The 27,357-nt window shown below is 38.9% G+C and overlaps 1 protein-coding gene across 3 annotated transcripts in view; it reads right to left on the bottom strand.

The window, feature by feature from the left end:
* ERC1 (ELKS/RAB6-interacting/CAST family member 1) overlaps positions 1–27,357 on the bottom strand; it is a 549,895-nt gene that overhangs the window by 23,025 nt on the left and 499,513 nt on the right. For all 3 annotated transcript variants that reach the window (XM_080810688.1, XM_080810687.1, XM_080810689.1), the window contains one exon: positions 18,420–18,608. In XM_080810688.1, the coding sequence (XP_080666814.1) occupies positions 18,420–18,608 (189 nt within the window). The remainder of the gene's footprint in view (positions 1–18,419; positions 18,609–27,357) is intronic.

Below are 27,357 nucleotides of genomic sequence, written 5' to 3'. Positions count from 1 at the left end.
AGCTCTAATCCCATAGCTTCAGAAGGTGCTTGTAGGTGGAGACTTAAAGAGGTGTATTTAAAGAGGTAACAGTTCAGATGAGTTTGTTGGGGGGTGTCTGGGTACAATGACTGGTGTCCTTGTGAAGAAGGGGAGGATATCTGGACCCAGAGACACCAGGGATGCATGCACGTGAAGGAAAGGCCATGTGAGGGTACGGCAAGGAGGCGGCCATCTGCAAGCCAAGGACAGAGGCCTCAGGAGGAACCAACACTACCCACACCTTGATCTTGGACTGCTAGCTTCCAAAACTGTAAGAAATAAATTACTGTTGTTCAAGCCACCCTGTCTGTGGTATTTCGTTATGGCAGCCCTGCAAACAAATACAGTATTATTGGTGTATGGGGTTGTGAACTTAACCACCATTCATAACATTTTACATGTTGGAAGATCCCTTCCGGGTTCTAACTCCAGACATCAGAAATACGTCTTTGCTTGCCCCAGTGGCAAGTGAGTGTGGCCCAGCCCTATCTCTGCTTGGCAGAAAACCTCATTCTATGGCGGGGGCTCCAGCAGCAGGACGTTCTATAAGGGGTGCAGGAGGTTCTCTTAAGAGGCTCAGAGTAACAGCAATAGCTAGAATGGTAGCCAGTGGCTGCTGAGGAGGGCTGGCTCATTCACATAGCAGGGACTCCTCAGATGAGTGACTAATACAGGAAGGGAGGTTGTGGCAGCATTTCCCCCTACTCTCCGGAAGTGGGGCATTAAGTTATGGGGCACAGGAAACCAAGTCAGGAATGACAGTACTGCCTGTATGGAGACTGAAGACTGCTTATATTTCAGGGTACCCTTTTGATTTTACACCTAAGAGAGCATGCCCCACTCAAGAGGGGTGCAGTCCCACACCCTTGTTTTTTCCTAAGTTTAAACAGGTTTCCCTGAGAGAATTATTGTTGCACCTAGCCACTGTTACCATAGGAACCTTGTATCCTTTCGGGGTGTTGGGGCACAAACATGGCTGAGAGCCCCTGGCATACACCACAGGAGATACTACCCATAAAAAATTTAAGTTACTTCTATTTCTGGACTGTCCCACCAAACCACTGGTAAAGAATTAAATAGTTTGGAAGAAAGCTAAGGGCCATTTATTTCAAATGCTCTGACTAGACCAAAAAACTGTCATTTCCAAAGTTTCTAAGTTCTACGGGCTTTAAAGTTTGCACTGTCTATGCTGGTCATGGGTTTTTTTGTTTTGTTTTGTTTTGTATCCACAGGATTCATTTTCTCCTTGCTTAGTTGGGGGAGCATTACCTCTATAAGATGACATTGGAGACGACAGACCTGTGTTTAATGTACTGGACTGTAATAATTGTCAAGACTCATTAAAACTCCAAGATGGTAAATAACTGCTTCTCAGGAGCTCTAGGATACCAGGAGTATTAACCTCTTCTCCCATGGGAATACTTTAAACACAAAGGGAAAAATGCAATTAGGGCAGCTAGAAAACATTAAGATCTCTATAAATACAGAGCTTTGTAATTAACGAAATATTCCATATTCATATTTTAGAACTTTGAAGAGTCCAGTGCAAGACCAAGCTAATAAAAACAAGACTAAAAAAAGGTTCTTGCCTTTTTTGCTGCAAAGCCAAGGACATATGAGGTGAACTCAGAGTAGGTGTTTTATGCTCACTTTTATTTAGTGCAGGCTTGTTGGGGGTAGGCCCCAGTAATGAGGACCAAGAACTATCCTAGTCAAGAAGTGGAGGGAAAGACCTGCAACAAAACAGAAACAGGAGAAGTTCCCTTCTCTGAGACAAGTTAAGAAAGGAAATGGTTGGAGGGATCTTTTCTATCAAAAAAAGTTTTGGTCTAGCTGGGTCTCTTAATATCCTCTCTCTCTCCACAAGCAAGATTATTCTACATTCTGCACAGAGCTTGTAGTTTGGGGAGTTTTGGGAGCTGCAAATAAAACTTAGTAACTGTGTCCTTTCAGCTACGTAAGAGGTCCTTATCGCCTCTGTATTCAAATTCTCATTTCTTCTTCCTTTCCCCAACTCAGCTTTTGGGGTTTTATCAGAAGTAAGGCAACAGTTTTGTGTCCTGTGGTCCAGCTTAGCACCCTGCCAGCCCCCATCCTCTCTTGTGGTGTCTGCCTACCTCTTCCCTATCTTCCTCTCCCCTTTTTTTGAACAAGCTTTTCTCTGCCAGATTTTCAACATCCAACTGGCAAGATACTCTGCTCTTTGCAGAAAAAGGTTAATGGCAGCTGTCAGAGGGAGGAGAAAGTGCCAGACTGTGTGACAGCAGAGGGAGAGAAGCAATGAGGCTACTCCACAGGGTGTTTCTCATAAATTTGTTGACACACACACACACACACACACACCCATTCTCAAGCCCAGTTCCGATACAGACACACATTCATCTTCACAGCTCTGCAGTTATTTTTGCTGGATTGCTGGCCTTGCCTCTCTTAGCCTCTCACACTCTGCTGCTCTTAGTTTTTTGGACAAGAGTTCAACATCGGAGCTGAGGAAGCAAGTTCAAACATCCCAGAAAGAAGAAAACCAGATCAGAAACAGTCAGGCTGGGAACCAGAACAAAGTTTGTTGCCCCACAAAGAACCATTCTTTTTCTTTCTCCCTTTCTTATTTTCCCTTCCTGCTGCCCCCATCTCCTGCCCCCCAATAGCTTCATAAGTCCATTTGGCTCACTTGTGTGGGACAACAATCTGTGCAAATGCATTCAAGAGAGAAGAATGAAACGTCATGTTGTGACGGGTGATTGATGCCTTCCCTGAGTGAGGGAGATGACTTCTAGGTTCTGTGCCCAATACTGCCCCAGCATTAAACCCCCCTGATTCACCACCTTGAAAAGGGAGGGATACAAGCCAAAGAGTGATTGATCAAAATCAAGAAAACAAATGGAAGAAGGAATCCAAGGAGAGGACAAGGTCTGAGCCAAGTTTTAGAACAATACTTCCCTGGAAATTAAAAAATGGGACAGAGTGCTGGGAAAGGGAGCTGGAATCCAAAGCTCCATGACCCACAGAGCAGGCTGGCTGATACAAGTTCATTCCAGTGTGGTGGGGCCCCTGATGGGAGGCTGGCATTCATGGTGGAAAAAAAGAATTTGCAGTCTAAGTAGAAATTCCATTTTTAGCTTTTTAGCAGATGCTGCTTATCAGTCAAACTGCTTTAACAAGTTAAAAAGAGACTGGTAGTGGGGTATGCTTTTCCTGTTTTCATTTTTTATTAACTTTTTAAAAAAAGTTTATTTTTTAAAAGTAGGCTCCATGCCCAACATGGGCTCAAACTCACGACCCCGAGGATCAAGAGTCACATGCTCTTCTGACTGGGCCAGCCAGGCGCCCCTCTGTTTTCCTCTTAATTTAACTATCATTGACATATTGTGAAATGCATGTATCTTTAAGTGTACAATTTGGTGAATTTTGATAAATCCATATGCTCACATAAACTGTCTCCTCAACCAAACTAACATTTTCAACATCCCAGAAAGTCTCTCATACTCTCTTTTTTAGTCAATTCCTTTGGTAACCAGTGTTCTAATTTTTACCACCATAGATTGTTTACCCTGTTCATTAATTGTCATATAAGTGAAATCATACATTAATTACATTTTATTTTGTATCTGCCTTCTTTTGCTTGAGAGTGTTTTTGAGGTTCATTTTTAAAGTTGCTTGTATTGGTTCACTGTCGTTTATTGTTTAGTTTCCATTACATGACACAAAATAATTAAAAATATCTATTTTATCAATGAACACATGTATTGTCTCCAGTTTTGGGCTTTTACAAATAAAGTTGTTATGAATACTCCTGTATACATCTTTTTGTAGACACTTCTCTTGAGTTATAGGAGTATATCTAACTTAATAAGAAACTGCCTGTTTCCCAAAGTCTTGTACTACTTTAAATTCTCACCAGCAATTTCTCAGAGTTCCAGTCGCTCCACATCCCCAACTAAAAACCAGTATTACCAGTTCTGTTAATTTCAACCATTTTTTTGTGGGACTGTAGTACAATCTCATTGTGCCTTTCATCTGTGTGAGCATTTTTTACGTGTCTCATTTGTGTATCTTCTTCTTGTAAAGTGTCCATTCAATCAAGTCTTCTGCCTGCTTAAAAATTTTATTATTTTATCTTTTTTTTATAGACTTTTAAAATATCTTCTCATGGAAGTCCTTTGCTTAACACACACACACACACGTCGGATATTTTCTCCCAGCATTTTGATGAACACAAGTTTAAAGTTTTGATAAAGTCCAATTTTTAAAAAAAATTTTCTGTTATGTTTAGTGTTTTACATTTCTATGCCTGCTAAAGTGAGGGTACTTATAGCTATATATATATGCATGTGGCTAACATCTTAAATTAAAACACATTTTTTTATTAAAGTCCTTAAAACAACTACCCATTGCTAATCCCTGTTTACAAAGGCACAATTTTAGAACCCAAAACATTGGCTTTACTTAAAATTTCAGGAGTTTTAAAGTTTTAAAAATGAAAACCCCCGCTTTTAAAAATATTCAATCATTCAATATATAGGCTATATATATTTACTGATAGTATGAGATGATCTGTATCAAATGGGCACAATATTGACAAGTATGATGGGGTTAGGGAGGGGCACTAAATGTCTAGACTCGACGTTAGTTTTTAAATCTCTCTGAAAGGAAATTCTACCACAGCCCTTTGAAATTTATTCCATGTTCACAGATCTTTCCCTGTTTAACTGAAATATTTCTTTTTGTGATTTAATATACTGTCTTATTTTGCCCTCAGAAGAAACAGAAAAAAGGAGAAACACAGGCTTCCTCACCATTTAGACAAAAGCCTTCACCCTATAATTGAGCTCTATACCTTTATTTTTTCTATGTAAGCTGCCCTTTTGAAACAATTGTTTATTTTTTAAATATTTCTATCTTCCTCTTTTTAAATCTTCTAATTATTTTATTTATTTATTTTAAAGATTTTATTTATTTATTTGACAGATAGAGATCACAAGTAGGCAGAGAGGCAGGCAGAGAGAGAGAGAGGAGGAAGCAGGCTTCCTGCTGAGCAGAGAGCCCAATGTAGGGCTCGATCCCAAGACCCTGGAATCATGACCCGAGCCAAAGGCAGAGGCTTTAACCCACTGAGCCACCCAGGCACCCCTAATTATTTCATTTTTTGCTTGAGCTACAATGTCACATTCAAATACAGTCCTAAAATTTTGGGAGGCTGTTTATGTTAGAATAATAGACAATCAGGGTTGGGGGGGTGAAAAACCAACCTTACAAATAATCTGACTCAAATCCTCTCCCAATGCTGAATTCCTTGTACAACCCAACTGAGCAGCTTCTCCTCCAGTGAAGAACTGATTTCATATACAGTTGTCCATTTTTTTTTTCTGACAGATCTAGTAAGATTTTTTGTTTGTTTGTTTAACTAAAAACTGCCTTCTTATAATGTCTACCCAACAATGAATCAGTCAATATACAAAAAGTTCATTCTGTAACTGATTGTATCATCTTGTTGCTGCCTATCGGTAATATTTTAGAGTTGTCCAGACACTTCTTAATATTTTCAATACTTTTAGGCATCTCCATTTTCACAAGATGATGAAAATCTGAAGCCTATATTTACTGACCTAAATTTTAATTTTATTTAAATTAATACTTAATTGATACTAACCTAAATTTATTTTATTTAAAATTTTATTTAAAATTTTATATAAATTATTTAAAACAATTTTTCATTTATTTGTCAGTGAAAGAGAGAGCATAAGCAGGGAGAGCAGCAGCCAGAGGGAGAAGCAGGCTCCCCACTGAGCAAGGAGCCCGATGAGGGATTCAATCCCACGACCCTGGGATGATGACCTGAGCCAAAGGCAGATGCCCAGCTGAATGACTCACCAAGGTGTCCCCCAATTCTTTTTTTTTTTTTTTAAGATTTTTATTTATTTATTTGACAGACAGAGATCACAAGTAGGCAGGGAGGCAGGGAGAGAGAGAGGGAGAAGCAGGCTTCCCGCTGAGCAGAGAGCCCGATGCGGGGCTCAATCCCAGGACCCTGGGATCATGACCCAAGTCGAAGGCAGAGGCCCCAACCTACTGAGCCACCCAGGCGCCCCACCCCCCAATTCTTTTTATTTTGAAAAAATTTCACACTTACAGAAGAGTTGCAAGAATACAAGAACTGTCCAACCCTTCACCCAGATTACTTAATTGCTAATATTTCACTATTTTTGCTTTATCATTCATTTATTATATCTACACGTAACTTTGTATATGTTTCCTAATTGTTAAATTTAGATTACATATTGTTTGGCTGAAATCTGAGTTCTTCTCAGTGCATATTATCAGAAAACATGTAATGCTGATTTGTCCCACTAATGGTGATGTTAACTTTAGTCATTTGGTTTAAATGGTATTTATTAGGTTCTTCCATTGTAAATTAACTAAAAGAGTTTTACGCTAAGTGAAATACTTTATTAATGAAGAGATACCTTCAGACTATGCAAATATAAACTTTTATCTACTGGTTTTCACAATTTCTTGATGATTCTTGCCCAAAGCAGTTATTACTAAGATGGTTGCCAAATCGTGGTTCTCTAATTCCATCATTCCTTCCACCTTTATTAGCTCACATTCTCTCACAGGATAAAGCTTTCCTTTCCCTCCCCTTTGTTTATCCATTTATATCTTTATGCCAGTATAGATTTATAGATTTCTATTTTATTCAATAGGTTATAATCTATTATCAATATTGATTTTGTTGTTCATATTCTCCAAAATTTTTGCCATTGAGAGCCCCATGTCCTTTTGACATATTCTACCACTCTTGGAACACTTCCTTACTTTCTGGTATAGTGAGATATTCTAGATTTATGTTGTGCTATGCCACACATGGTGTTAGACTCAGACATGTCTCCAAGGAGTCCTGAGTATCTGAGTACTTGGGCAGCAATATTTAGGATCTCCTTAAAGTCATTTCTATTTAAATGAACTCTGGTGTTATTATATTGTTGAGATGTTTAAAAAAAAAAGCCTATGAAACTCATTGTTTTGTATACCGGAATGAGGTTGAAGATGCAGCTTATAATTTGATCCTAGATGAGGACCCATGGGGAATCCCGGTTTGTTTTAATTTTGTGAGACACTACGGACTGTATAACCAATCAAACTCCTCTCTTGACAGTGCCTGAGAGCTCACTTCCGGATTTGCCTTATTTTTCTCTAACCTCATTTCCCCTTAATTATTAGAACCATGAAGATGGGATGGCAGAGTTGAGGACAGTTCTTCAGGAGATTCTGATATATATCCTCTATTCCTTCAGAGAAGAATTGCTTCGAGACTACTCACTCAATTTGGAGTATTGTAAGATTTAGAACTGATTTCTGATTATTCATTCCATCCTTTTGGAACATGGTTCCCTTTAACCTCAAAGCTGAATGAATATAATATTGTGTATGTAACTTCTTAATTTTATGATAAGAAGTAAAAATAATGTGAGCTAGAAAAAATTATCTCAAAGATAAAATAATGGTCCTTTCGTGTATACAAGGTATTTAATAACAAGCTTTCTCTGGCCATAGATGATCTCAAATGTGACCTGTTCCAAGTTTACGTGGTTGTCTGACCTTGACAAAATCGCAGCTGGAGAGGAAGTAGCCTTAAATTCATTATTTGAACAATGTATGCCTGGTACAGTGTAGAGACAGAAGCCCAAAGGAATAGGACTCAAATATGAAGTCCTCAAAATATAAAGTATGTATATGCATGTATCCATTCACCTGCAAACCAAAATACTGAAAAGTGGGTACAATTAACTACAGGCATTCCCAAACGAATCTATTTAGTCTTTGGTGACTATATTGACTCTGGCCAGTGTGTGTAAATCACAATACATACAATATCTTCAAATCAGAGTACTTTGACCCATGAACAATATTATGCTCCACCCTGGTCATCACATTCACTTTCTATGAGCCACTGTGCTGGTGACAAGTTGAAAAGTTGTTCATTGTTGCAGGGAAATCATGTTATACAACACAGAAGTGTATGAATAGGAGAGCCATTGGAGACTTGTAAATGTTTCCTCACCTCATTGTAAAGTCTGATACAATCACTTGCAGCTATGAGAAAGCTTACACATAGGGGTGTGGTCTTTCTAATATCTGCACCTGCAAATATCTGGAGTGTCCCACCTTGTTGTATCTTTATGAAACCAAGGAGATGTAACCTTTTTAAAGACATACATAACACTTGCGTTAAAAATCATCATCATCCGGGGCGCCTGGGTGGCTCAGTGGGTTAAAGCCTCTGCCTTCGGCTCAGGTCATGATCCCAGGGTCCTGGGATCGAGCCCCGCATCGGGCTCTCTGCTCAGCAGGGAGCCTGCTTCCCCTCCTTCTCTCTCTGCCTGCCTCTCTGCCTGCTTGTGATCTCTGTCTGTCAAATAAATAAATAAAAATCTTTAAAAAAAAAAAAAAATCATCATCATCCATCCCAAATACACCAAGACCCAAATTCTTGAGCTCAATGAAAAAAAGTCTGAAAATTTAAAGCCTCTAATTGCCTGTAAACACTGACAAGTTTTAGGTGAAAATTCACCAATTTCCATGGTTCTGTAATACTTGCCCCAAGAACCAATAACCCAACTCCTTGAGTAGATTAAATTGTCCTATGTTAGCTAGTGTCAATGCTGGACTCAGGGAGACACTAACAGGATTTCCTGTCCAAGAGCTGGCAAGAGGGTCTGGCAAAGAAATGAAGGCACCTTATGTAGGAGAAGTGGGTAGAAGTGCAGTGTGGGAAACACAGATCTGGAATTGCCATTATGAGCTGTGATTCTGGAAGATAACAGACAGTGGTCAAATATGGGACTAAAATAAACAGAGAAGATGTTCAAATCTAAAATTGAACTTAACAAAACTTCTTCTTAGTACTAGCTACTTTGTACCATAATAGCATTCTACTTTGATACTACCTCAATCTATTTTTTCAAAGAAAGCTTCTTTAGGGCTCCAGAATTATATGTAAAATGGTATAAGATTTATAGCCTAAGTAGTTTGGTATCATTCATTCCAAATTTGTATCACACTAAACAATATTACATATTGTTTATGGAAACAAGTAAGTGTTTTTTTATTAAAAAGGTCAAAATGTAGACTGAAAAAATGCACACCAGATTTGGATAGTGATTGCCACTACAGATGAAAAAGGACAAGTGCAACTGAGAATGGCATAAAGACTTTAACTATATTTAGTATTAAAAAACCCCTGAAGTAGATAGAACAAAGTAATATTTGCTAACTCTGAGTATAAAGCTGATGTTATATTAATCTCTATACTTTTTCTGAATGCTTAAGAAATTTCATTAAAAATAATTCGGTACATTCTGCAAAGAAGACATCCAGATGGCCAACAGACACATGAAAAAATGTTTCACATCACTCAGCATCAGGGAAATACAAATCAAAACCACAATGAGATACCACCTCACACCAGTCAGAATGGCTAAAATTAACAAGTCAAGAAATGACAGATGCTGGCGAGGATGCAGAGAGAGGGGAACCCTCCTACACTGTTGGTGGGAATGCAAGCTGGTGCAACCACTCTGGAAAACAGTGTGGAGGTTCCTCAAAACACTGAAAATAGAGCTACCCAATACCCAGCGATTGCACTACTGGGTATATATCCTAAAGATACAAACGTGGTGCTCCGAAGGGGCATGTGCACCCGAATGTTTATAGCAGCAATGTCCACAATAGCCAAACTATGGAAAGAACCTAGATGTCCATCAACAGATGAATGGATAAAGAAGATGTGGTATATATACACAATGGAATACTATGCAGCCATCAAAAGAAATGAAATCTTGCCATTTGCGACGACGTGGATGGAACTAGAGGGTATTATGCTTAGTGAAATAAGTCAATCGGAGAAAGACAACTATCATATGATCTCTTTGATATGAGGAAGTGGAGATGCAATGTGGGGGGATTGGGGGGAGGTAGGAAAAGAAAAAATGAAAGAAGATGGGATCAGGAGGGAGACAAACCATAAAAGACTCAATCTCAAAAAACAGACTGAGGGTTGCTGGGAGGAGGGGGGACAGGAGAGGGTGGTGGGGATATGGACATTGGGGAGGGTATGGGCTATGATGAGTGTTGTGAAAGGTGTAAACCTGGCGATTCACAGACCTGTACCCCTGGGGATAAAAATACATTATATGTTTATTAAGATAAATAAATTAATAAAAAAATAATAATTTGGTACAACCACACCCAGAGAAGAACATATGGACCAAAACTGCAACCAAATACATATAACATAAAAAATGGCAACTATAGGTTTTCTCAATCTTCTGCAAAAAAATTTTGTGATTCCTAAAATATGTATACTTAAGATTGCTCTCGTAGATAACAACATGGACACAGTATGATAGGAAGCCTGAGATTAAGAAAGCCCAGATATGACTAGAGATGTAGGGTCGGAATTTTTCATGTCCAAGATTTTAGAACAAGTGAAAATTCCAAGGTTGATGGGGCTCATCAGGCAGAGTCTTAGTAAAATAATAACTGAAAATAATGAGGAACTAAAATCTACCACTTATCATCTCCCATGAGGCTGACACCAGTAGCACTAATGTATATACGCTTGCCTGTTATCCATGTACCTATCTATCAAGTTCAGTCCAATCAAAACTTTTAACTAAAGACAGCTCCAGAGAGTATAAAATTTGGGGGCAGACTGACAAAATTCAGAAAAAGTCACTGTATGAACAGTTTCAAGGCAGAGCCTAGAAAAAATTCATCACATTCTGCCATCTAGCTATCCTATAATTACTATTAAGCTACCAACCTATTAAGTCTGACAGGTTGAAAAAAAAAACCTTAATAGTGCTATGGGCCTACACAATCTTCTACCTTTCAAAAAGGGACTTATTAGGGTAAGTCAATGCCAGTTTTGTCAATTTTATGCAACACCAGGAATAAAAGTGATTATCAATCCTCATATTTCCTAATAATTCTACTGGATGTCACAGTAAGTTTGTTAGAAAGATAAGGGGCAGAGCAGGAATCCCGAGACAGTCCTCCCTCTATGATACAGGAATGTGGGGCCTGGCAAGGTTTGAGGGTAGAGCAGTAGCATTAGAAGTCTTTCCACACTCTGGGCCCTGTTTGAGCACAAGTGGTAATGCCTGCCATGAGAAGACAGGCACCCAAGGTACACTCTGACCCTGGACTCTTTCCTGATATAAAGCAAAAATCATGTGCTGCTGAAGTGCTAGAGCCTAACCTTGTTTTGACAAGAAAAGCTGTGTGCTATGAGGAGCACAGCAGGAACCCGCAAGACCCCTGTTCCTAGGCAAAGATTGGCTGCCACTATAGTAGTAAAAAATCCAGCTTACCTTCTGCATTGACACTAGGCAAAGAAATCTATCACCAGAGACAGAAAGTCTCTATGCCCCCATTGTCTTAACTGATTCAAAGCAGAAGTTTGCTGCTACTGGGGAAGGGCAAGAAATCTTTCTGCAGTCTAGACCTTGCACTGAAGAGCAGGGAGAATTGTCTGTCACTGGCGATGGGGCAGGAACACTGAAACTGAGGCCGCCCAAGTCTAGAGCAGAAAAATGAAGAAATTCCCCTGGCCCCACCATGAGTATTGGACTGAGAAACAGTTTGCCACTTCGAGAAGGGCAAAGGCATACAACAAGAGCCCTCTGTGACACAGGCATCAGGAACCTGCTGAAAGCTGAGAACAAAGTAGGAAAATAAAAAAAATCAATACTCTAGAATTTATGTTAAAGATGTGATGGTGGTAACTCACTGGAAAATTTGGAGCCTGTGATGCAGTGAAGGTAACTACAGCAAAAACAAAACTCAAATCCAGCTCAATTACTGACTTTTTTTAAAAAAAGACTTATTTATTTATTTATTTGACACACACAAAGACATCACAAGAAGGCAGAGGCTGAACCCACTGAGCCACCCAGGCGCCCCTCAATTACTGCCTTATGTGAATAGTCTCCAATGCTAAAGGCCTTATGGAAGAGGAATGCCTTTTTCTAGATAAAAATATTATTGACCTCAGTTTCAACTGTTCTTTCATATATAATATTTGCCATTTAATAAAAGAATTATGAGACACACAAAAAACGCAAGGGAACTTGAAGACAGATCAATGGAAACTATCCAAATTGATAGCAGGAATCTCTAAATATGGGGCACCTGGGTGGCTCAGTGGGTTAAGCCTCTGCCTTCGGCTCAGGTCATGATCTCAGGGTTCTGGGATCGAGCCCCACATCGGGCTCTCTGCTCAGCAGGGAGCCTGCTTCCTCCCCACTCTCTCTCTGTGCCTGCCTCTCTGCCTACTTGTGACCTCTGTCTGTCAAATAAATGAATAAAATCTTAAAAAAAAAAAGGAATCTCTAAATATAATATGAAAGACAAAACAAAACAAAAGAGACATCCAAAAGATGTGGGACAAGATTAGATGATCTAACAAATATGCAACTGTAGTTATAGAAGAAGACGGAAAGGACAAAAACATATTTGAAGAAATAATGGCCAAGAATTTTCTAAAATTAATGGAAGACAACAAAACACAGACCCAAGATACTCAGAGATCCAAAAGAGGGTTTTAGTTCAAACAGGAAATATAAAGAAAAATGCAAGTAGCCACATTATTTTCAAATGACTGAAAACAAAAGATAAAAAGAAAATCTTGAAAGCAGTCAGATAAAAAAGAAACATGACCAAGAAAAAAAAATATGAATATAAAATACTTTTCATCTGAAACTATGGAAGCCGGATGAAAATGTAACAGCATCTTTAAAGTGTTAAACAACAAAACAGACAACCTAGAATTCTATATCCAGAGAAGAGTATCTTTCAAAAAGAAGGCATATTAGTTTGCAAAACTGCTAGACAAAGTACCACAGACTGGGTAGCTCAACACTCAGAAAAAAAATGTATTTTCTCATAGTTCTGGAAGTTAGAAGTTCAAGATCAAGGTGTTGGCAGGGTGGTTTCTTCTGAGGGTTTCTCTTTGGCTTGCAGATGACTGCCTTCTTTCTGTGTCTTTACATGTTTTTTTCCTTTGTGATTACATATTCCTAGCATCTCTCTGTAGGTTCTAACCTCCTCTTCTTCTTCTTTTTTTTTTTTCCTAACCTCCTCTTCTTATATGGACACCAGTCACAATGGATTGAGGCCTACCCCATCGGCCTCATTTTAACTTAATTACCTCACTGAATGCTCTATCTTCAAATACAATCACATTCTGGGAGTTAGGGCTTCAGTATATAATGTTTGGGGAACATAATTCAGCTCATAATACCTCATCTTCATACCCCCCAAATTCATGTGCTTCTCACATGCAAAACACATTAACCCTCATCTCAACAGCCCAAAAGTCTTAACTCATTTCAGCCTCAATTCTAAATTCAGAATCTCATCTAAATCAAAGGTAGATGAGACTCAATGCATCATTCACCCTGAGGCAAAAATTCCTCTCTAGATGTGAATCTGTTCAAATCAGACAAATTATCTGCTTCTAAAATACAATGGTAGAAAAAAAATAAAATAAAATACAATGGTAGGACAGGCATAGGTTAGACATTCCTATTTCAGAAAGGGTCATGGGTCCCAAGCCAAGTTCAAAACTTTGTAGGGTAAACTCCATTAGGTTTTAAGGCTCGAGAACAATCCTCTTTGGCTGGATGTTCTGTCCTCCAGGTCCACTGGGGTGGCAACTCCACCCCTCTGGCCCTGGATGATAGCCTGGTCTATTGAAACCTAGGAGGTAGCCCTGCCCTCTGGAACCAAGGAGGAAGAGATAGCCTTGCCCCCTAGACCTGTACCCGGTGCTGGTGGAATATATGCTATCTTCAAGAAACTCTTTTTATATATAAAGACCCAGACAGCTTAAAAGTAAATATATGGAGAAAGATACACCATGCACATATTAACCTAAAGAAAGCTGGAATGGTTATGTTACTGTCACATAATAATAAAAGAATTAATTCATCAAGAAGACATAATAATCATTAATGTGTATGCACTTAATAACAGAGCCTCAGGATATGTAAAACAAAAACCAGTAAGTAAGAAAAATAAGCAAATCTGTAAGTTTAGTTGGTATGGTAGCCAGGTTCTAAAAAGGCAAAGGAAACAAAACAATTTCTGGTAAATCTTCATATATAAGGTTATGTTTCTATAGGCTGGGCTGTTGCAGATTACAGGGTTATGACTCAGGATGAGTCTGAATGGTTTCTGACATCAATACTAAGCTTATCCAAAGCTACTGAATGGCCTGGAGGAAACTGTCTTGGGTTGCCCAATAGATAAACAATCAGCTAAGTATATACTAAACATACACTGTGTATATAAGTATACACTAAGTATATATGAACATACACTGTGTATATATGTATACACTAAGTATATGCGAAACATACACTGTGTATGTAAGTATACACTTAGTATATACGAAACAAATACTGTGCTAGGCACTTTAGAAATATAAGATATAGTTCCGGCAGTGAAGACTTCCCTAGTTGGAGAAATAAGAATCTCAAATAGAAAACACAAACTAATAAACTATGCAGAACTCACTAGAATTCACTCACTCATTTAAGTTACTGCGCAAGTGGTACTTGTTGATAATTTTGCTAATTTTTGCTAATTTTAAGATGAAAATTACATAGTTCATGTCTTTAACAGACAGAAAGGCTAGAATGGGAAGACGGATATGAAAACAAGTACAACAAGTTGAGGTACTACAGAAATGCCGAGGAGGGAGCAGCACATTCTGCCTAGGGTTTCAGGAATGCATTCATAGAAGAAATGATGTCTGAGCTGAACTTAAAAACTAAATAGATTCCTATTTAGGTACTGTCCAGGAGTCAAGGTAGGGAAGGGCATATAAGGCAGAAGGATCAATATGAGCAAAAGGGCAAAAGTATAAAAACTTTTAGTAGTTTAAAACTAAATGGTTGGGTATGCTTCAAGGCTAAGATGGAAGAGAAGTGTATTTAATAAACAGACCAATGAAAGAAAACTTTGCAGGATATCATAAGGAGTATGGAGTTGATCCAATCTGTCTCTTCTCTTATTCATTCAACAAATACTTATTGAGCAGATACTACATGCTAGGCATTATTCTTGGGATAGACAAGGCTCTTGTCCTGTCCTCATGAGGGTGTTCCTGGGTGGGGGGAGGCACAGTGGCAGTGAAAGGCAGTGGACACACATAGTTGGATAACACAAATGTCAGCTGCAGAGGCTTCTACATTCCCCAAAACAAAAATGTAAACACACCACACCCCCCTACACAAAATAAACCAATGTGCGTATTTGGCAATGATTCACGTCTTACGTTTCCTGGACTTCAAAAACTAAAGTAAACCTCGATCATAATATTTTCATAGACCAATCATTTTGCAGTGCTAGGGGTCATCTTTCTCAAGAGCCTGTAGTGTTCTTCAATTCTTATTTGTGGTGAGGTGGCAGAAAATTGGTTGGTTTCTCCACCAATCTTTAGCACCCAAGGAGAAGCTTATAGAAGGTGGTGTTAGTTGCTGTATTCCTTTACAGATGACTTACGTCCTCTGTTTCTCAGGATTCCCAGGGAAGCCTGCTAACGAACGAGACAACTTCATACACCTCAGGCAATAACTTCAGTGACTGAAGAACGTTCTCAGTCAAGAAGAAACATATTAACACAATTCATGTATATGAGCAAAACTCTTTTGATGATTACAGTAGCTTGATTGTAACATAATGTATAATGGCAAGCCTATTAATGAATTCTTGGTTTCATTCATTTAAAACTTTCCGAAAAATTCTTAGTTTGAAATTTCCTATTTTGGTCTCACCCTGGAGATATTTTTTTCCCTTAGGAAAACTAAGTTAAGTCCATTGAAGCATATTTGAAAAACAGAACAAAGCAAAAATACTTTTTTCATTTCAAAGACAAGCTGTTATACAAAGACATAATTTCACGTCAGTTCAATTTTGATACATCACTATGTCAGTGCTTTAAGAAGCACTGTTCTTTTTTTTTTTTTAATATTTTATTTATTTATTTAACAGAGAGAGAGAGAGAGAGAGAGCGCGCGCAAGAGACCGCACAAGCAGGGGGACCGGCAGAGGGAGGGAGAAGGAGGCTCCCTGCTGAGTTGGGAGCCCTGAGGTGACTCAATCCCAGGACCCTGGGAGAGAGATGGATCATGACCTGAGCTGAAAGCAAATGCTTAACTGACTGAGTACTCAGGCGTCCCAAGAAGCACTGTTCTTCTGTAAAATTTGGAAGTGAAAGTTTTTAAAATTATCTAGGCATGCATTCTGCTTCCAGTGGGTTTTCAATTACGTTTTTACTACATGGCTATTAATATCCTTTAGCTATTAGGAATCCAACTTTATTCTGTCCTTTACATTCTTCCCTCTTGCAAGAAGAGGGAATTCAAAATTTCTGTGGCAACGTGCTGAATTTGAGAGGTGGGCCTTACCTTTACTCATCAAATAAGCAAAGCAGATAACTAATTAGGCTATTAAATATGTCTACTATGAGGCAATATCCGTATCGTGGAGAAGTAAGTAGAGCTTGAAGACTCTAATCTGTATTTCTTGATCTGTGGGTTGACTTTAATATTATACCATGGAAGTGTGTGTATTTAACATAATTTTCCTTCACACATTATGAGTGAACAAAGATTGTTTAACAAATTGCAAGGATTTAGCTGGACAATAGCATATACCTTCAAAATTCTGGAGAATTTTAGTAAATTTACAACATGAGTGCAATTAAGTCTCTGAGTTGGTATGATCGTAGCCCAGTTAGGGATATCATCAACCCCTCTGTGAAGAGCAACTAAAGGAGCTCAGAACTAATGTTTTAAAACTGTTCTATTTCTCTTTTTCTGTGTTTATTTAGCTTTCTTTCCTTCACTTTCCATGTCTGCTCTTTATTGCTATTCTCATCAATTTTTATCCCTTTTTTCTTAAGATTTTATTTACTTGAGAGAGAGAGAGCACACTCGCAAGCATGAATGGGGGGAGAAGGGGCAATGGGAGAGAAAGAAGCAGACTCCCCACTGAGCAGGGACCCAAATTGGGGCTCATTCCCAGGATCTCAGGATCATGACCTAAACTGATATCAAGAGTTGGATGCTCAACTGACTGAGCCACCAGACGCCCCTATCTGTTTCTTTTATCCTCAGTTTTTATCTCCAGACTAGCCTTTCTTTATTGAACAACAACAAAAAAATCACAGTATGAACAAAAGAGATCATTGGATTTTTATAGGCAATAGCATGTAGAAAATGTAGCATGCAGAGCACCTAAACTAATTCATCTAATGGTTCTTTCACTTAAAAACTTAGTCTGTTGTGACCCACTGTTCCTTATAGACAATTGAAAATACTTGCTACTGACTTGTCAAGACTCCTTTATCCATGGGCACCTGGGTGGCTCAGTGAGTTAAGCATCTGCCTTCAGCTCAGTTCATGATCCCTGAGTCCTGGGATTTATCCCCCCACCCCAGGTCTGGCTCCCTGCTCAGTGGGGAGTCTGCTTCTCTATCTCCCTCTGACCCTCCCCATGGGTCTTGTGGTCTATCTCTCTCTCTTTCTCTCAAATGAATAAATAAAAAAAATTTTGAAAAAAATCCTTTAACAAAGTATCCTTAGCTCAGATTTTCCTTCAGTGGCCATAATTATTAGTGGTCATCACTTTTATGAAATAAAGTATAGCATATTAACAGACTATCTTTAACCCTCTCCTTTTTTTTTTTTTCCTCAAAGATTTATTTCTTTTAGAGAGAGAGACAACGAACACAGTAGGGGGAGGGACAGAGGGAGAGAGAGAGAATCTCAAGCAGATTCTGTGCTGAGTGTGGAGCCCAACTTGGGGCTCCATCTCAAGACCCTGAGATCACGACCTGAGCAGAAACCAAGAGTTGGACCTTAACCAACTAAGCCACCCAGGCACCCCAACCCTCTCCTTTCTAATCAGCCCTTTTTGATGCTTGAGTAAGTCACACTGAAGGAAGAATAAAGGGGTACTTCTTGCAAATGGTAATTCCTATATCTGTTGAAGAACTGCCCATTGCTAAGAATCTTGAATGTGAACATTGAACTTCCCAAGGGGCTCTAATTGCACCAACCTAAGTAGCAGCTGAAATTTTTTTTTTTTTAAGATTTTATTTGTTTATTTGACACAGAGAGAATGAGCTAAGTAGGGGGAGCAGCAGGCAGAGGGAGAGGAGAAGCAGGCTCCCCCCTGAGCAGGGAGCCCGATGTGGGGCTCGATCCCAGGACCCCGGGACCATGACCCGAGCCGAAGGCAGATGCCTAACAACTGAGCCACCCAGGCGCCCCTAGCAACCGAATTTTAACAAGGTCTTGTCAAAGTTCAAGTGAGGGACTTACCTGTTCCTGGGTCATTTTCTGCAGCTCATTCTCCCAAGCTGCCTGGTCATCGTCCAAATTATAGGAAGCTGGTGGAGTGAGTCCACGAAGGATCAGGGGGTCTCGGTCATGGCAGAGGGCTGTCAGGTGTCCAATATACAACTTTAATTTGCTTCTATTTTGGTCAAGTTCTAAGAGGGGCTGGATGATCTGAAGTGAAAAAATTGAGGAAAGTCAAGGTCATTCTGAAACAAGAAGTTCAAATATCTTCATGCCTCCCAAGTCAAAGAAAGCTGACCAGAGACTAAAGCTCCTCTAAGCACCATTGAAATCTTCAGGATTATAAAAGATACAGTTCCACACACTTGCATATTTACACTGTCACACCCAACCGTTTCTGGAGACAGGTAGGGAATGTCGGCTTAGTCTATCAACAGAAACTGAGAGTTCCGTATTTAGGCAGGGGATTAAACACAGGACTAACTTGTTTTTACAAAGATGACATTCCTGATACAGAAAGACTCCAGTTACCTCACGATTTCTCTTTCCATTTATTTATGAGTGGTTACAAAAAACTGCTAGTGAAATTTGCTCACTGAAAGCCTGGACAACATATACTTCATGTGTTCCTTCTCCTCCTGGAATGGAAGAAAATCCTGTCTCTGGAGAAGGCGCATGTTTTTCTTGGCCATGAGATGTGATGAGTGAACTCATTACTAAATCTGCCTCAACCTGGCTTAAGCTCCCCTCATTCATTTCACAGAGCTATCCGATATTCCTTCTAAACAGTGATTGATAAATCCTTATATAACACCAAACACCTGACTCACAGCCAAGGACTCTGAAATTCTCTCAGTTTTAAGACTGGTTTGATGTTTTTCTTGAAAAACAGTCCTGTATTATTATTTTTTTATTTTTTGTATTTCCTTCACCCTGGATGATTAACTATCTCTTTGCTCCCTTTGGAAACACATTAAATGACAGATGGCTTCTGCCCAGAATTTCATCTGACGGCCCTCATGACAACACTCTGATCAGGTACTTGGTAGTTGGTCAAAGGCTGGAGTGCTTGGGAAGAGCTGGGCCGGATCTCACATCTCAGAATGCTAAAGTGTTAGAGCAGCACCTGCTTGACACACAGCAGCTGTGAGAGCTGCGAAGCCCTACCAAAATGCTGGCAATTCTCAAAATGTTCCCAGGGCTTACAATGCACCTGTTGCATGTCACCAGGCTGGCATTTTCCATGCACAGGACACCTCTGACCCACCTAATGAATAAGGAGCTCAGTAATCTTCATTTACAGAAACAAGGACTGGCATTACTCTCAAAAGTGACACTGATTTCTCCCTGGCCTCCTCAGAGGCTGGCTCCTGCTGCTTTCCTTTGTTTCTCTTTCAGAGTATTTAAATGAACAAAGTTTTAAATTTTTTATTATGAAATCAATACATATTTTACTCTGAAAAATATGGGGAAAAAAGTGTAAAAGAAATAATAAAATAGGCTGTAAGTGTTCCACCAACAAGACTACTATTTACAACATTGATTTCCTCCAAGTCTTTTTATAAACTTTTATAATTCAGCTTTTAATAGTATCACACTTTATATTTGCTTGATACACTGTTTATCTATTCAATATTATGAGTACTACTCAAATATCATGTATTCCTGGAAAACATGGTTTTCAATGATTGCTTCATAAATAAATCACATTTCCTGTTTTTGATGTTATTTCCATGAAGTAATTAAGAGAGCTGAATGGCTAAAATAATCTTTAGCTTATGAAAAGATGAGAGTTCCGAGTTTAGGCCTATCTAGTATTACACATCATAGAAATTGAGGCCTGGCTATACAAACCAAAGAAAGTAGATCAACTCAGCATTATTTTATTTTTTAAACTCATATACACAATTCTTTAAGGATAAAGTTTAACACTTAGGGGCTGATGTGGAAGGTTCTTGGGTTCTGTACGAGACCCCTAGCAGCAGGCTCATGGTAACAGTTCTTTGTTAGCATTTCCTACCTATGATAGACATATCAACACTGCCAGTCACAGAAGAGATTGTTTCTTTCTTCTTCTTTTTTAAGATTTTATTTACTCATGAGAAAGAGAGAGAGGGAGAGGGAGAGAGGCAGAGTGAGAAGCACACACGGAGCCTGATGCAGGACTCCATCCCAGGACCCTGGGATAATGACCCAAGCCAAGGGCAGATGCTTAACCAACTGAACCACGGCAGGAGCCCAAGAAGGAACTGTTTCACGAAAGCAAAGGATTTGGAGAGTGGTGAAGTTGGGTAATTTTCCACAAACATCACCTATCTCTCAAAAAGAATTGTATTTTATTTCTGATCACAAATGCATACCCACTGCAGAAAATTTTATAAAGAATTCTAAAGCATAATCTTTAAAAGCAATTTAAAAGCAGTATTCCTTTAAATGAACGCACACTTTGCACCTTAGTAACTAAACTGCCTAGTCATGGTTCTATTACCACATACCACATCCCTGAGGCCTCCAAGCAATGCAGCCCCTATTTCTTTTTTCTTTTTTTTAGATTGGCCTTGTCTTCTTTCACTGACACACTGAAAACAAATTGGGGAGGGTTCACTTTTGGGATTTCCACTTATTCCCATTCTGTGTGTGTGTATCTATAGTTGTTATCACATCTGGAATGCAAGGCTGAAAAAGCTGGTATCTTAGGTAATTAATGTTTGTTTGAATGGGCAAACTGCATGAAAAAGTATGACAAGTATGACTACAGAGGAAGGGGACAATGTGATAAATGATAGTAATGGAGAAGTCAAATTTCATATAAGTAAATGGAATCTAGAAAGATACTACCTCACCACTATATCTTCAGATGTAAAAATGTATGTTTTAGGTCTTTGTTCTTAAAGATAAATTTCAAGTTAATTTAAATGCATTTCATGCTGAAGTGCTAACTGATTTTAAAAATGTAAGAGTCTTTCGCACTCCAGAATTTTTCAAAGTCCAAATTGAGAAGTTAAAAAAATGATGGAATTCGACATTTTTTCCAGGACAAAGATTCATTCCATGTAATAGCCCAGATGTCTGTCCTTTCTTTCCACGTCAAAGGGAATTGCTTTAAAAAAACAAAACAAAACCCATAGAGTTTACTATGTGAAATAATAGGAAACAGCCCAAATAGCACAGTTCCCAAATCTACCCACTAAAAAAAAAAAAAATCACTTCGGCCTCTCTGGGACATATTTAACCATGTCAATCATGTGGGAAATGCCCTTATCTCTTTCTTCTCCTCTCTATCTGACTTGGGTAGGCCACTTAGAAAAGAAATTGCATTTCCCACAAGGTAGAACTACCACTGCGTAATCTCAAGAGGGAACGGGGACACTTGCCAAGTAGAATGAGGATGCCTTATAGGATCCCTAAGTTATGTCTTCTGTCCACATACAACGTCAGCCCACTGGCAGAAGTCTTACCAAAAACTATGAGAAATGTGGTCTGGCTACATGAGTTCTATAGCCATGCAGAACAATCGTTATACAACTTTTCTGACAAAAAGAAGTTAAAAAATGAACTTGTATGACAACTTCTGTTTGTATCAAATATAATGACAAATGGCAATATTCCCCCAATCCTGTATTTACCAAATTGTTAAGGAAAAGTACTTAAATTGTAAAAAGGGATGAGAGATTTTTGGTTGAAGCACTGATAGCTTTGTTGTGTCGTGCAAGGATTTATTTGCTTATGTACTAGGTTCTCAAATTGACTTCACAGGCCAGTGTTTGATGACATACGGTGACAGAGGACAGTGATCTTCTGAGGTGTTTATTTTAACCTCCTTTCCACTTAAGTGAGATTAGATGGGTAAAGGTCTTTTGGAAGACAGATGAGTTGCTCCTGTGTTATTCAGTGTAGATTTTAACTGAAAATTCCACAGTATTCCATTTCTGCAACCCATTTATCTATGGTATCTGAACATACTTTCTCAGACCATTTGACTCTTCAATACGAGGATGGATTGTGCAGAGTGAAAGACTCCTAACCAGTCCATTCCACAGCCTGCTTTTCTCTTCCTGTTCTATTGTTTCTGTGTCAGACATTTACTCCAAATATAGGTTAGTTGGTTGTAACACATTCTAGGAACTCATTTTGAAAGGAATGTTGTATCTTCATAAAGAATGAATGGGTAGGTACTGAATATTATTTGGGACCTAAGGTATTTGCTCTTGGGTAATTAATATTTTGTTGTTTGAAAGATACCATTTTTTAAAAAGCTAAGGTTTATTGATCATTTACTGTGTTCCTTGTAAATAATTTTAAATTTACTATGATTTTTCTGTGGGCAGCGGACTGCCTTTAATTGGCTACAAAACCTTTTTGTTCTTTCTATTTGCTACTGAAGCCTTCAGAGGCAGATTCAACTGTCCATATATTAACAGCATAAATGCTGGTGGTAGTTCTGATTGTTCACTGGGTCATCATTATACTTCTATCCCCCAATGTAGGTACATCAAGAAAGTCCCAGAACAACTAACATATTATCTTCCTAGAGATATTACTCTCTTAATTGCATTCTTGCCAAGAGGTCCCAGCAGAGAGCTAACTCTGAAAAGTAGAAAAGGAAACAAGAAAATGAAATACATCAGTCTAATCTCAAAGTCTTTTCCCCCTCCTCAATGACTAAGTTTATCTTCTTCTTCTTCTTTTTTTTTTAAAAGATTTTATTTATTTATTTGACAGACAGGGATCACAAGTAGGCACAAGTAGGCAGGCAGAGAGAGAGGGAGGGAAGCAGTTCCCTGCTGAGCAGAGAGCCTGACGTGGGACTCGATCCCAGGACCCTGGGATCATGACTTGAGCCGAAAGCAGAAGCTTTTTTTTTTTTTTTTAAAGATTTTATTTATTTGACAGACAGAGATCACAAGTAGGCAGAGAGGCAGGCAGAGAGATAGGAGGAAGCAGGCTCCCTGCTGAGCAGAGAGCCCAATGTGGGGCTCAATCCCAGGACCCTGAGATCATGACCTGAGCTGAAGGCAGAGGCTTTAACCCACTGAGCCACCCAGGTGCCCCACTAAGTTTATCTTCTTGACCATAACATATCTCAGGATCAGAAAGATGAAGGATAGCGTTAAGTCTCTTTACAAAGGTTTAGAGCTCTGTGTTATGTTCTCACTTATATGCAGCTATGTGGTGAAAGAAAAGAGTTGTCTGAAAAATACAATAATCCTCATAATACTTTTGCTTCATTGACTAGATATGTTGCATATCAAATGACATACATTGAAACTAAAAAGTTATCACTTAACAAACATTTAGTGAATGTCTTTGTGCCATGCCATGTCTGGTTTTAGCTGATGAGAATATTAAGAATAAGGTGTGGTTCTGGTCTATATTTTTTTTTTTTTAAATAATTCTTATTTCAATCTTTTTTCTTTTTTTTTTTTTCCAAGATTTTTTATTTATTTATTTGAAAGACAGAGATCACAAGTAGGCAGAGAGGCAGGCAGAGCGAGAGGAAGGGAAGCAGGCTCCCTGCTGAGCAGAGAGCCCGATGCGGGGCTCTATTCCAGGACCCTGAGATCATGACCTGAGCCGAAGGCAGAGGCTTTAGCCCACTGAGCCACCCAGGCGCCCCTTTGGTCTACCTTTTTTAAAAAATCATGAAATAGTGGAACTAATGTGTTCCATTATGTTGAATGTACATAAGAATAAAAATGCATAAATTCAGGATTTATCTTGAAGTTTACTTCAGGTAAACACTTACATTGCTAAATAAACCTCTTTGCCTTGATCTGAAACTTAGCTTAACTTAGTTTTCATACATAAGGTCATAAAATTCAAGTTTTTAATTCTCAATGGTCTTTGAGATCCAAACTCTTTCTTTCTTTTTTTTTTTTTTTTTTGAGGCAGGAAGGGGCAGAAGGAGAGGGACAGAGGAGCCTGACACAGGGCTTGATCTTATGACCTGAGCCAAAATCAAGAGCAGATGCTTAACCAACTGAGCCACCCAGACACTCCTGAGATCCAACTTCTTAATCAGCCTTCTCATTTGAAGCCCAAACAGACAATTAGTGGACTCCCTAAATATTTTTGGTGTTACAGTCCTTACCCATTTTTAACCCTATGAAATAGAATAAAATATATACATTTGAGAATGGCCCTCATTTGATACTTCTCCTGCAAGAGGCATACTGGACAGAAATATGCTTAGCATGTCTGTACCCTCATAATAGCTTATAAAAAAGTAAAAAATTCAGAACAGTTTGTAAGATATATCTATATAACCTCCATCAAAAACCAAACCTTATTGTTAAAATTGAGAATCTGGAAAATTTTAATAGCTTTAGACTGAGTTTGTGCTTAGAGGACTAGTCACTCACTGAAAAACAATTCTGTAACAGCATAGCTGCCTTTCTTTTAGGGGTAAGTCAATAAACTTCCAAAATTTCAGGAAAAATTAACAGATAACCTAAAGTTAAAGACAAGAAACTTAAGGGCTCCAAATCCTGACCCCCACTTCATAAGTGCTTTTCATGTAGATCTGTTTGACTCCCTGTATTTTATAGAATGTGGCTGTCTTACATTTATCTTCCAAACCAAAAATAAAAATCACGACAAATGCAAAATAATTCAGACTATTACTATATTATTTGGTATATTATTATACTATACTATACTATACTATTACTATAACTCGTGTTATACATATTTACTAAGTATCTCAAATATGAGTTCATCTCTACACTGTCCAGCTCTAGCAAGAATCCTGCTAAATTGGTTTATCAAGAATCTCCCATCCTTGATATCTGATTACCCTCAACGTCTGATCAGGATCCTCACCCTCCACCATTCCCCAGGTGATGTCTGATCACTCTGGCCTGCCTTCAGCAAGGATCCTGTTAGGTAGGTTGAGCCAGAATGTGCCCTTCTCCCTGAAGTCTCCTCTTAGTAAGCCTCCACCCACTGACCCCTACCTTGCTCCTTGGCTGTAATTTCCACTTTTCCTTGTTGTATTCAATTCAAAGATTGTTAAGCATAATCTTTCTCCCCACTGAAAAACTCCACTGCAGTGATCCCTATACCTATCACAATGGTCCTGAATGAAGTCTGTCTTACTGTTTTAAAAAGTGAATGGATAATTTTTTTTCTTTAACACTGGGTAAAGGAGAGGAATAGTAAATACTTGGTTATCATTAGCAGTTCAGGTCCAGGGACTACTGGATAACTGAGATGAATAAATGTTAATCAGAAATCTTACCACAGGGCGGCTGGGTGGCTCAGTGGGTTAAAGCCTCTGCCTTCGGCTGGGGTCATGATCCCAGGGTCCCAGGATGGAGCCCCGCATTGGGCTCTCTGCTTGGCGGCGAGCCTGCTTCCCCCCTCTCACTCTCCCTGCCTTTCTGCCTACTTGTGATCTCTCTCTGTCAAATAAATAAATAAAATCTTAAAAAAAAAAAAAAAAGAAAGAAAGAAATCTTACCACAAATAGAAATATCTGGTTCTTAAAGTAAAAACTCTCTTCAAAGGTTTCAGATTTAAAGGGCTTTATGGTTTGTTAAAGTTTAAATGTGTCTATGAAAGCCAAAGAAGACTACGGGTTTTGAAGTACAAACAAAAGTGGGAATAATTTTTTAAAATAACATGTGATCATTTCCTCTTAGTCTTACAGCTCAGAAGTCTGTTGTCAATTTTTCTTTAAGCATATATTACCACTTCGGCAAGACAAAACAAAACATCCCCTACTTGTTGATCCAGACGGAGAGAAAAAATTCTGTACTCGAAATCATAAGGAGATAGGAAATGGTACAGAATAAAATGAATCCCGAAATCTGAACTATAGAGCTCCTAACTACATTTTGCCTATTTTTCTCCATTTTGTTAAAACCTATCTTATTTTATGCAGTATAATAAATGTTACTCAAATATAGTAGAGTGTTGGGGGCCTGCCCACTAGTGAGGGAAGAAAATCTGCCGAGCCCCTTTATTTATATGCTTACGGAGGATGTTAAGGCTGTAGGTATTTCAAGTACCTAACTTTAATATTTGGAAACTTGTAAGACACATGAAAATATGGTCATTTACTATTAAGGCGGCAGACAAGTATGTACAGATGAAGAAGTACAGATAAATGGACATTAAGTGGAGAGAATGCTATTATGAGGCACAGAAGCTACTATAAGCTAACCTATCAAGACGACACATATTTTAGGCTCCCAGAAAATGTAGTCAGATGAGAGAGTTCAATAACTAGAATAATTAAGAAAGCCATCCAGTTGGGGAGCCTGGATAGGTTTAGTCGGATAAGCGTCTGCCTTTGGTTCAGGTCAAGATCCCTAAGTCCTAGAATGGATGCCCACATCAGGTTCCCTGCTCAGTGGGGAGCCTGCTTTTCCCTCCCCCACAGCTCCTGTCAAATAAATAAATAAGATCTTAAGACAAAAAAGCTATTCACTCTGCTAGATTAAGAAATGCTAAGAGCAGGGGCGCCTGGGTGGCTCAGTGGGTTAAAGCCTCTGCCTTCGGCTCAGGTCATGATCTCAGGGTCCTGGAATCGAGCCCTGCATCAGGTTCTCTGCTTAGCAGGGAGCCTGCTTCCCCCTCTCTCTCTGCCTGCCTTTCTGCCTACTTGTGATCTCTCTCCCTCTGTCAAATAAATAAATAAAATCTTAGAAAAAAAAAAAAAAAGAAATGCTAAGAGCAGGTGTGTGTTCCAAAATTCTTCCTTGCTCTTAAGAGCTAGGAGCTAGTAAGGATGGGAAAGCATCTATCTTCAGTTCAGTTCTTGGCCACAACAAATCATTTACTGTATTTTAGTGAACAATGCAGGGCTTAAATATTTGTGTGTGTGTGCACCTAAAACTGCACAGATGAATGACTTCCCCATTCTATAGGAAAGTTCCACAGCTACACACTTATGAACGAGAAATTATGTGGAAAAAATCCTAGGTATGGGGGAGAATAATGAGGTAGAAGAAGA

Source organism: Martes martes, assembly GCF_963455335.1.
Source record: "Martes martes genome assembly, chromosome: 8".
In the NCBI taxonomy this organism is placed as follows: domain Eukaryota; kingdom Metazoa; phylum Chordata; class Mammalia; order Carnivora; family Mustelidae; genus Martes; species Martes martes.
This window is presented reverse-complemented; position numbering and strand designations above follow the sequence as displayed.